The sequence below is a fragment of the Dermacentor silvarum genome, chromosome 10 (genome assembly GCF_013339745.2).
Source record: "Dermacentor silvarum isolate Dsil-2018 chromosome 10, BIME_Dsil_1.4, whole genome shotgun sequence".
Taxonomy (NCBI): Eukaryota; Metazoa; Arthropoda; class Arachnida; order Ixodida; family Ixodidae; genus Dermacentor; species Dermacentor silvarum.
Window position 1 is genome coordinate 106,628,512 of NC_051163.1, and position 11,196 is coordinate 106,639,707.

At 49.2% G+C, this 11,196-nt stretch overlaps 1 protein-coding gene across 1 annotated transcript; it reads right to left on the reverse strand.

The window, feature by feature from the left end:
* Positions 1–8,550: 8,550 nt before the first annotated feature.
* Positions 8,551–9,450, reverse strand: LOC119431744 (uncharacterized protein K02A2.6-like). The gene has a single exon (XM_037699215.1). The coding sequence runs from the start codon at positions 9,448–9,450 to the stop codon at positions 8,551–8,553; it is 900 nt and encodes a 299-aa protein (XP_037555143.1).
* Positions 9,451–11,196: the final 1,746 nt, after the last annotated feature.

The following is an 11,196-nucleotide window of genomic DNA, read 5'->3' on the forward strand; positions in this document are numbered from 1 at the left end:
TAGATAGATAGATAGATAGATAGATAGATAGATAGATAGATAGATAGATAGATAGATAGATAGATAGCCCCCCAAAATGGCCGAAGTATCCTATGAATGGTAACGCATTAAAACAAATTCCTGGACTATTGCTTGCCAAAACCAATGTATGATTATGAAGCATTCCGTTGGGGGTGACTCCAAATAAATTTTGACGACCTGGTTTTCCTTACCGTGCACCCAATGCACGGTACACGGGTGCTTAATTGTGATTAGCATTCTTTACCTTCTACAGGCGTTTTGAGCCTATCTATCTGCATACCTAATTATCTATCTATCAAGTCTCTTACGCCATCCAGTGACTCGAGTTGTCTACCAGCATGGCCACTAGTAGTCGTGATGCCGTCGGGGTAGTTCCCCCATCGCCATTCCAGTTTCGTGATAGACTCGCCACGACGTCGTCCTCACGCCTTCCATGCCGACCTAGTGCCCCAAGTTTTCCAATAGCTTGGGTAGCGCACTAGGTAGTGCAATAGTAAAGTACAGCAATACCGGAGCATGTCGCATGTACCAATGCCACGGAAGCCCAGGCTGACCTGTGGCACCTCACCATAAGCAAAAACATAGCCAAATAACTCTCCCCGGATTTAGGCTTTTCCTGGCACATCTTCCTTATTATCTGCTTTACGGTGCCATTGAAACGTTCGACCAATCCATTACTCATTGGGTGGTATGAACTTATGTAGTCGAACAGGGAGCCGCGAGATGGCCGCGCGGAGCAGTTCCATCTCGAGCCCGTACCATTAACCTACACGCACATCCTAAACACTATCGCCTTCCACGAAGAACACTACCGCCGCCTCACAATGCTCTGACGCGAGAGGTAGCCGTAATATGGCGAAAACTCCAAACAAACACAGATCTACATTTGAGTCTTTACCACGCCATACACCAGCCGCTGTATTCCTACAAATGCCCACATGGCGATCAATGCGTAACGCTTTACCGTATGGTATTGGTTTGCGCAAACACACCACAACTCACTCCCATAACACACACCACCACACGGCAATGGGAGGCAGCGCTGCCCACCTCCGACTCGACTGGCCAGCCGAGCGACAAGGGCAGCTAGGGCCTCTGGACTCCTGGACTGAGGGGACCACCCACTGCAGAACGGAGGAGCTACCTACGCTCGCGTGCTCTTTTAACAGGGCCCTGTGTTGCAGAAAATCCGGCATCGGTGTCGGCGTAAGCATTGGAAATCATCTTGCCGAACCACATCATCCCGAACCACTCCTACCGGGCGGGCCCTTCGCGTGGCGCAAGGCGTTAATGAAAAAAATTGAATTTTATCAAAGTAAAATTCGTCAGAAAGATCGTAAAGTACGACTTAACCACAACCTACAGACGTGATAGCGTCGAATTGTAATTTGAACATAGAATAAAAAGCCTGATAAGCAGCCAGGGATCTTCGAATGCTATCGCATTCCACTCTTAAAGGCAAAGCTTACGCGCCCTCCAATTCTTATGGTCTTTCACTGTAGTTTGGTTCTAGGCAACGTTGAGGGGAATGTTGAAAACCGAGCCTTTCTAAATTTTGATCGGGCCCATGTCGCAGAAAATACGGTGTCGGTGTCGGCGTCAACGGTGTCCAAAAACGCTATCGCGTTCCCCTCTTAAAGGCGAAGCTTAAGCGTACTCCAAGTTTTCGCATAAAGTTTATTCTCTATCTCTCTGTGTTCGTGATGCCCTTGTGGCCGTTAATTGCATAGTCGTCTTTCCAGCATTGTCATCCGACTCTCGTCATATCGCCTTCACGTCATCGTCATCATACAGGTTTCGTGATGCAGTCATCATTACTCCATTGTCCACCAACACTCATCGTAATTGCTTTGTCCGTACACCATTTGATTGCCATCGTCGCCATTGTATCGTCGTCATACAATCATTTGTTGCCATACCGTTGTCGTGATGCAGTGCTAGTTCCATGGTCATCACTGTAACTTCGTCATCCGACTTGCGTCCCGCCTTCGTCGTCACGTCAATATTGTCACACATGCTTCGCGATAAAGTCGTCGTCAACCCGTTGCCTTCATACCGCTATCACGCCATCGTAGTGATTGCGTAATCGCCGTACAGTTGTCGTGCATTCGCCGTCGTACAGTCTTCGTACTAGTGATGCTGTCTTCATTCTAATTTTCTCATCCGACCATTGACGAAATATGGTGTGTGGCGTGTGTCTACATTGGCTCAAATGCTAAATCGCATTACCGTGGACGGTTATCGTGATATGAGTTCTGCGGTAGTTATATTGCATTTTCTCCCCATCTAAATGTGGCCACCGTGGCCGGGATTCGATCACACACCCTCGGGCTTAGCAGTGTAACTCCTAAGCCACAATGTGACGCTACCACGGCGGGTCTTTCTTCTGTGCTGCCGGTAAGGATTTTATATTTGATACATTTTCTGAGCAGGTGTTAGGTCAGGGAATAATTTCGATGTCACCAGATCGTAAAAGCAGAAAAATTAATGCGATACAGTCACACTCTATTTCATATAATACTCTTGGGCACAGTAACAGCATCAAAATGGGTCGTCAGACTTTCTAGCGCCAAGGGAAAACTCGGTGCACACCTGCAGCGTGAAAACTCGGTGATTGGGAGCTGCGTTGTACGCATTGTTCGTGTGCCTACTGAACGTGAAATCGGCGCGTTAGTTACTTTAAACAGTTAAAGACTGGCGATCATAGCGAGGTCAACGCGGTTGGCATTTTGTAGTTGAGCTTCGCTGTCAGAGCCACAAATCATGATGAAGTAGGCCTGGTGGTCCGGGCGGTAGACCGGGAACGGCAACGCCGGCAAGACAATCGGAATGGGTGGTGAACAACCGTGCGGGGCCGATGATCAGGCGATGAGGAGCGTCAGCAAATTCTGCATCGTGAAAAGCCCGTGATTACACAAGCTGCGCAGTGATCACTGTTCCCGTGCCCACACAGCTCGCCACCTATCGGCCGAAGTGGTCTGTTCGCGTCCTCCAGACACGTCTGAAAGCATTTCTTGTTCTGCCGACATAGACGATACAACCCACATCTTCTGGATTCATGCCACTCCTACGACAGCGCATCTGTGCAAACCACCGTTCATGCACCGCATGCTCCACACGCGTCTTTCCACGATCGCTGTGCTCGCCGTACGCTTCAGGTGTCATACATTGGCCGGCACCTCGTGGCTTCACGCTGCGAAGACTTTCACACTGCGAATCAATGGCCGTGGCGCAGTCGTTTCTGTGGACCTACTGGAATCTGCTTTCCCAGAATACGCCACATTTCAGCCTGTACAACTCGGTTGCAGGAGCACCTGAAGCCGTTGCATTCCCAATTACTCTTTTGGCCAGCTTCACGCAAACACGTCCGATGGTTCGACATAGTACTGCACCGTCTTTAATTGCCGGCGCCCTGTGGTGGCTCGCCAATTCTGGCGACGACAAAGATCACTTGAGCGCTTTCGAGGACAAAGATGAGAGGGCGCGCAGCGAGGAAAATAAAGGCATTCCACGGCTTGTCTGCTTTTCAAATTATTTTCATTACAGACAGTTAGCTAAAGGCAACCTGGTAGCTTCTAGAGAGCGATAAAAAAAGGCGGTGATTGAAGGGTAGGCAGGTTAATCAGGACTAAGCCCGGTTGCCTACCTTACAGTGGAAGGAAGAGAAGGAAAGGTTAAGAGGACAAAATATCAATTCTTGATGTGTGCTGGAGAAGCCGATGTAATTGAAATTCTTAGCGCTATATCGGAGACGGCCCCTGAATCCGAGTCTTGACGCATCGTAGCAGCGATTTTGTTGCGTTCTGTAGCCCAAGACACGGTCGCGACCTCCATTTGGAGCAGTGCCATCACTGCTCCAACTAGCTTGTAAAAATGCCACGATGCTGGCTGAGGCAGATCACGTGGCAAGACTGATGCTCGCAGCACTCACTTGCCGTGTGAGTTAGCAAATTTTATGAGCTTAAGACGGGCACTACCGTGCGAATAGCCGTCTCAATCTCCATTGAGGCAGGACAATCATGTCGTGAACTTTTCAAGCAAACCTACCTAGCGAATCGTCCCGGACTTTTCTGATCATGGCTGTTGCTTCGAGCTGGTCGTGCTGCTTTTGTCTTGCGTAATGGCAGATATATAGAAGATTAAAAAAAATGCGGGTACGGTGTCAAATATACCGATCCCACCAACCAAACTGCGCACGCCCCTGTTTTCCGGAAATAGCACTGCCACCATTTTGGTTGTAGAACCAACATCACCGCAGTTCCCGCTCGTTGAGTACTGCGCACGAGCTTCCCAGACATCTCTGCGACTCCACCCCCGAGAAAAATCCGTCAAGTATTTTAAGAAATTACATCGGCTGTTCATTGCAGCATGCGAGGCAAACGTTGAAAAGTGCCTGCTGCTCTTTCATTTCGTTTGTTACCCGCTGATACGCTTACGCTTACGCGATACTCAACGCGTTAGCGTTGAGTATCGCGTAAGCGTTGAGCGTTGCGTTGAGTATCGTATTTGTTCCAGCTTTGTATGTAGTACATGCTGATGTACGCGGTCGTTTTGCGTTACTATTTTTGCACACGCGCATCTCGGTGACTGCAACGTTATGTCTGCTTAGCGACGGACATAATAGGATTTGTATACCTGTCGGAGACAGGTATACTGCTCTCCAAAGCTCTCTTAAGCTCTCCCAAGAAACAAAGGACCTAATAAAGAAACAACAAAACATGAAAGTTTCGAAGTCAAGAGATCAGATAGAATTCGCTGAACTGTCAAAACTGATCAACAAGAACAAAGTAAGGGATATTCGAAATTATAACGTGGGAAAGATTGAGGAAGCCGTAAAATATGGACGCAGCAAGAAATCAGTAAGAAGAAAGCTTGGCATAGAACAAGGCGAGATGTATGCACTGAAAGATAAGCATGGTAATATCATCAGCAATTTCGATGACATAGTAAAAGCAGCGGAGGAATTCTATATTGACCTGTACAGTTCCCAAAACAGCCAAGCTACTTTCATTCGAAATAGTGATGAACCCGATACAGAAGCTCCTTCTATAACTAGCGACGAGGTTAGAAGGGCCTTGAAAGACATGACCAGAGAAAAAGCGGCCGAAGAAGATGGAATAACAGTAGATTTAATGAAAGATGGAGGAGATATCATGCTTGAAAAGCTTGCGGTCCTTTATACGCAATGCCTCACAACTTCAAGTGTACCAGAGAGCTGGAAAAACGCCAACATTATACTTATCCATAAGAAGGGAGAAGTTAAAGAATTGAAGAATTATAGACCCATTAGCTTGCTTTCAGTATTGTATAAAATATTCACCAAGCTAATTTCCAATAGAATCAGGGCAACACTTCAGCCAACCAAGAGAACAGGCTGGCTTCAGGAAGGGATATTCTACGATGGATCATATCCATGTCATCAATCAGGTAATCGAGAAATCTGCGGAGTACAATCAACCTCTCTATATGGCTTTCATAGATTATGAAAAGGCATTTGATTCAGTAGAGATACGAGCAGTCATAGAGGCATTGCGTAATCAAGGAGTACAGGAGGCGTACGTGAATATCTTTGGAAATATCTACAAGGATTCCACAGCTACCTTGGTTCTCCACAAGAAAAGTAGAAAGTTACCTATCACGAAAGGGGTCAGGCAAGGAGACACAATCTCTCCAATGCTATTCACTGCATGCTTAGAAGAAGTATTCAAGCTCATAGACTAAGAAGGCTTAGCAGTGAGGATCGACGGCGAATATTTCAGCAACCTTCGGTTTGCAGATGACATTGTCCTATTCAGCAACAATGGAGACGAATTACAACAAATGATTGAGGACCTTAATCGAGAAAGTGTAAGAATTGGGCTGAAGATGAATATGCAGAAGACAAAGATAATGTTCAATAGCCTGGCAAGCGAACAAGAATTCAGGATCGCCAGTCAGCATATAGAGTCTATAAAGGAATACGTTTATCTAGGTCAATTACTCACAGGGGACCCTGATCATGAGAAAGAAATCTACAGAAGAATAAAATTGGGTTGCAGTGCATACGGCAGGCATTCCCAAATCCTGACCGGGAGCTTACCACTGTCGCTGAAAAGAAAAGTGTACAATCATTGCATTCTACCAGTGCTAACATATGGGACAGAAACTTGGAGGTTAACAAAGAAGCTCGAGAACAAGTTAAGGACCGCACAAAGAGCGATGGAACGAAAAATATTAGGAGTAACGTTAAAAGACAGGAAGAGAGCGGTGTGGATCAGAGAACAAACGGGGATAGACGATATTCTGGTTGACATTAAGCGGAAGAAATGGAGATGGGCAGGCCATGTAGTGCGTACGATGGATAACCGGTGGACCATTAGGGCTGCAGAATGGATACCAAGAGAAGGGAAGTGCAGTCGAGGACGGCAGAAAACCAGGTGGGATGATGAAGTTCGGAAATTCGCTGGTGCAAGTTGGAATACGCTAGCGCGAGACAGGGGTAATTGGAGATCGCAGGGAGAGGCCTTCATCCTGCAGTGGACATAAATATAGGCTGATGATGATGATGATGATGATGATGAGGGTGGTGGTGGAGACAGGTTTGAAATGCGGCTTCCGTAACAGCGATATCTAGTTCTTAGGTAAGCTAGGCCGTGTTTTTAACAGCGGAGCTGCTTAAACCGGCCATTAGTCCGTCCGTTGCGGACAAAAAATGCGGGCCGATCCTGGCTAAGCACGGTTGGGACTACTTAAGCTTAGTCCGTCATCGATAGCCAATCAATGGCTAATCAATAATCGATCAATAATCAATAAATTCCAGAAAATGCTTGGGATGACTTGATAGTGCTTAGCCCACCCCAAATACGTCACCAATACCTTGCAATAGCCAATCGATAGTCAATCAATAGCTAAGCAATAATTAATAAATTCCGAAAAATGCTGGGGATGACTTGGTAGTGCTTAGCCTAGCCCAAATACGTGTCCAATACGTCGCGATAGCCAATCAATAGCTAATCGATAATCGATCAATAATCAATAAATTCCGGAAAATGCTGGGAATGACTTGGTAGTTCTTAGTCTAGCCCAAATACGTGGGCAATAATAGCCCAATACGATAGCCAATCAATAGCTAATCGATAATCGATTGATAATGAATAAATTCCGGGAAGTGCTGGGGGTGACTTGGTAATGCCTTGGGAGCATTCCCATGCACCTGGTATACCTTGCACCTGCCCACCTTCGTAGCATTGTCCTCATCAATGCCCGGCCACCACACGTGACTACGGGCCACTAACTTCATTTTCTCAACTCCAGGATGGTTCTCATGCAAAAGGTCCAGCACTGCCGCCCTTAGTGATACTGGAACAACCACCCGGCTCCCTCGTAGTACACAGCGCTCCATCACCGAGAATTCCTCCATTTGGTTTGCAAAAGGCCGTCACTCTTGCCTCGGTGGCAAGTGTTCTCCAGACCATAACGCCACACGTAAGGGAGCTAACACTGGGTCCTGTTTGGTTGCAGACTCCACTACAGCTGCTGAGAGGACACCTGGGTATGCACCTTCCAACGTGAACACATCCTGAATCCTGGAATCCTCCAGCCGAGCCTTAGCAAGCGGCAGTCGACTCAAAGCGTCTGCATTTCCCAATCTCGCTCCTGGTCTGTAGCATAATCTGTAGTTGTAGCCGCTCAATGTCAGAGCCCACCTGAGCACTCTTGGCCAACTTTGAAGTGGAATGCGGCTCTCATGGCCGAACAGACCCAGTAACGGTTTGTGGTCGGTGAAAATGTCAAAGGGTCTTCCCCACACAAATTGGTGGAACCTCAGCACACCGAACACCACTGCCAGCGCTTCCTTATCCAATTGGATGTAGTTCTTTTCAACTGCTGTTAATCGCCTTGATACAAACGCCCCAGGCTTCTCCTCTCCAGACTGCATCCGATGTGCCAGTACAACTCCAATGCCATAAGGCGATGTGTCACAACACAGTAATAGAGGTAACTTGGCGTCATAATAACCTAACACCTCTGCAGATGACAGTAACTGCTTGCTTTGCGTAAATGCTGCTTCCTGTTTGGCCCCCCAGTGCCATGACGTGTCTGTTTTGAAGAAAACTTGCAATGGGTGCAGCACCGTTGATAAGTTCGGCAGAAATCTTCGGTAAAAATTGAGGAGACCGAGGTAGCTCTGCAATTCCCGTGTGTCAGATGGGGCCGGTGCTCGTACGATAGCCTCGATCTTCTCAGGTGCTGGGTGCAGGCCGTGCTTATCGATGACATATCCCAGGTACTCCAAGCTTGTTGTCTCGAACACGCATTTTTGAAGCTTCAACCTTAACCCTGCGCCACTCAGTCGCCGCAGCACTTCTTTCAAATTGTTACGGTAGTCCTCTTCGAAGACCCCAGACACAAGTATGTCATCGAAATACACGACAGTCCGGCGGCAACCGCGAAGCAGACACTTCATTTCACGCTGGAAAATTGCCGGTGCCGATGCCACTCCGAATGGCAGTCTGTTGTACAAAAAAATTCCCTGCGGTGTGTTGATAGTCACCAATTTCTTCGACACCTCATCCAACTCCACTTGCTGGTAGCATCCCGAAGATCCAACTTGGAGAACATCACGCCTCCCGCCAGCTGTGCCCAGATTTCTTCGACCCGTGGCACTGGGTACATCTCGATACCTGCTGCCCGGTTTACCGTGACCTTGAAGTCCCCGCACAATCGGATTTTTCCATCCTTCTTCAAAACTGGAACCAACGGTGCTGCCCATTCCGCGGTCCGCACTGGCCTGAGGATACCTTCTCGCTGCAACCGCTGTAGTTCCTGCGCCACCATGTCCTTCGAAGCAAATGGTACTGGTCTCGGCCTGAAGAAACGTGGTTTCACGTCCTCTGGCACTCTTATCTTGGCCTTCACTCCTGCAAAGTTACCGAGACCTTCTGAAAACACATCAGGAAATCGGCTTATCATGTCCTTCAGGTCATCGACCAAGTGCACGTTCAGCAGACTGTCGAGCGGCATACCAAAAGCTTTCGCCCAGTTCCTTCCTAGCAGGGCTCGCGTACCGCTCTTGACGACGAACAATGGTAGTCGAGCGTGCTTTCCTCCAAATTTGGCCACCACTGTCGCTTTCCCTCCGACCACGGATTGATCGCCGAAGTAACCTCTCAGCTTGAGATCGGAATTTTCTAGCACCATCCCTGGAAACAGCCTCGTGAACTCCGCTTCGCCAATCACCGAGTAGACGGCCCCCGTATAAACTTCCATATGTAGCGACTGACCTTCCACGAGTACCGTGGCACAAATAGGGAGCACCTTCGGCTCCAGAACATTCACAGCGTCAGACTGTAGAACAGCGGTATTCGACGAACCGCCCTCTAGCGACCACAAATTGCCAACGTCTGACTCTCCCATTTCTTCGTCGGATGCCGCGTCTACCGGTTCCATGACCTTCACCGCACGCCAGTCCGACTACTTGCCGTCCACCTTTATGTTCCGTGCCCTGCAGATTTGCTCCAGCTTCTTGTCCATTTGTGCATTTCTTTGCTGCATGGCCTCTCTTCTGACAACAAAAACACCGCAGATTCCGGAACCTGCACGACCGCTCGTGGTGCCGCCCGCCGCATCAATAACAATCACCGCCAACCTCGCTAGTTCTTGACACGCGGTTAATGGCCACTCCGTCCACCTTGCCGGTGATTATTTTGGCGCCTGAAACGGCGGCTTCCGTGCTGGTAATGATCTTGACAGCGCGTTCCAGTGTTAGCTCAGACTCTTCTAGCAGGCGGCGTCTCATCGCATCATCCCGAATACCTTGTACGATTCGGTCTCTCAGGTTGTTTTCCAATTCCCCGCCGAACGCACAAGGGTCTGCCAACTTACGCAGCTCCGCAACTAAGTCCTTGACCGCTTCGCCCTCCCTTTGTGTCCGGCAATGAAAATGGTACCGCTGTACTATCACTGACGGTTTCGGTGCCTAATAATTGGTAAGCAACTGCAGACTTTCCGTGAGCTGAACATCACTTGGTCGTCGAGGTGTCAGTAATTGTCGCAGCAACGAGTACGTCGGTCTTCCACACGAACTCAAAAACACCGCACGCCGCTTGTCAACCGAGACGCTGTTGGCGATGAAGTGTTGCTCCAGCACTTTCACGTACTCCTCCCATTCGTGTCCTTCTCCTTCCCCTGTAAATGGCTCCAACTTCGCCATCACGACTGGTCGCCTCTCACCGCCCGGCTCCAAACTTGGTTAATCCTCGTCGCCAGTTGTTATGATGAAACAATGGCGTTTATTGACTCGGTACAGATAGCCAACATGGCGGCTTCTTCCTGCCACGTCCCAACGCCGAATGCCTGCTTCCAGCTCCGTGCGACCCCTGGGGTCCAACTGGTCTTTCAGTGGTGGCGCTAGTTCCCGTAACAACAAAAGGCATAGAAGACGATGCCTTCAACATGCTGCTTGCCAAAAATCCTCGGACTGTGGCAGACATAATTACACTGTGCCAAAGTTGCGAGGAGCTACGCATGCAGCGGTCGTTGACCCGTCGCCCTCCATCACGCGACGAACACCTCGCTGGCTTGACGGCCATTTCTAAGCAGTCAGTGTTGATAGCAGAAATGAAGGCGTTCGTGCGCGAGGGAATTGCACGCCAGCTTTCCTTGATGTCCTTTACACAACCGCCACCCTTACAAGAGCCAACGTCAAGTTTTGAACCCCCGCTCCGCCGCGCCATTGCGCACGAACTCAATGAGATTTTGCCTGAGCGCCACCAACATGTTCCTGTGGCCGCACCTTTCCGCTACGCTGAAGTCGTCGCCAGGCCCCAACAGATCTCTCCGGCTGCACAACTCAGCTACGCGGAAGTCGTCGCCAGGCCCCACCCCTTCCCTCAAGGTGGGCCTCTCACTTACGCCGACGTCTTCACTGTGCCCCGACCGCAGCCCGCCATGCCACCATATCACCAGCCGAACCGCACAACGCGTCCTCCTACATGGACGGGGCCCAACACAGCGAATCGGCGGCGTACATCTGACAACCGGCCTATCTGTTTTGCGTGCGGCTACGCAGGTCACGTCGCACGCTACTGTAACCGCGTGCAGTCGCCTAGCGCTACAACATACGCGCCAAATCGTATGGTTGGTTCTCCCCGCCCATATTACGACGACCCTTCGGCAACGTCACCTATGTTTCGC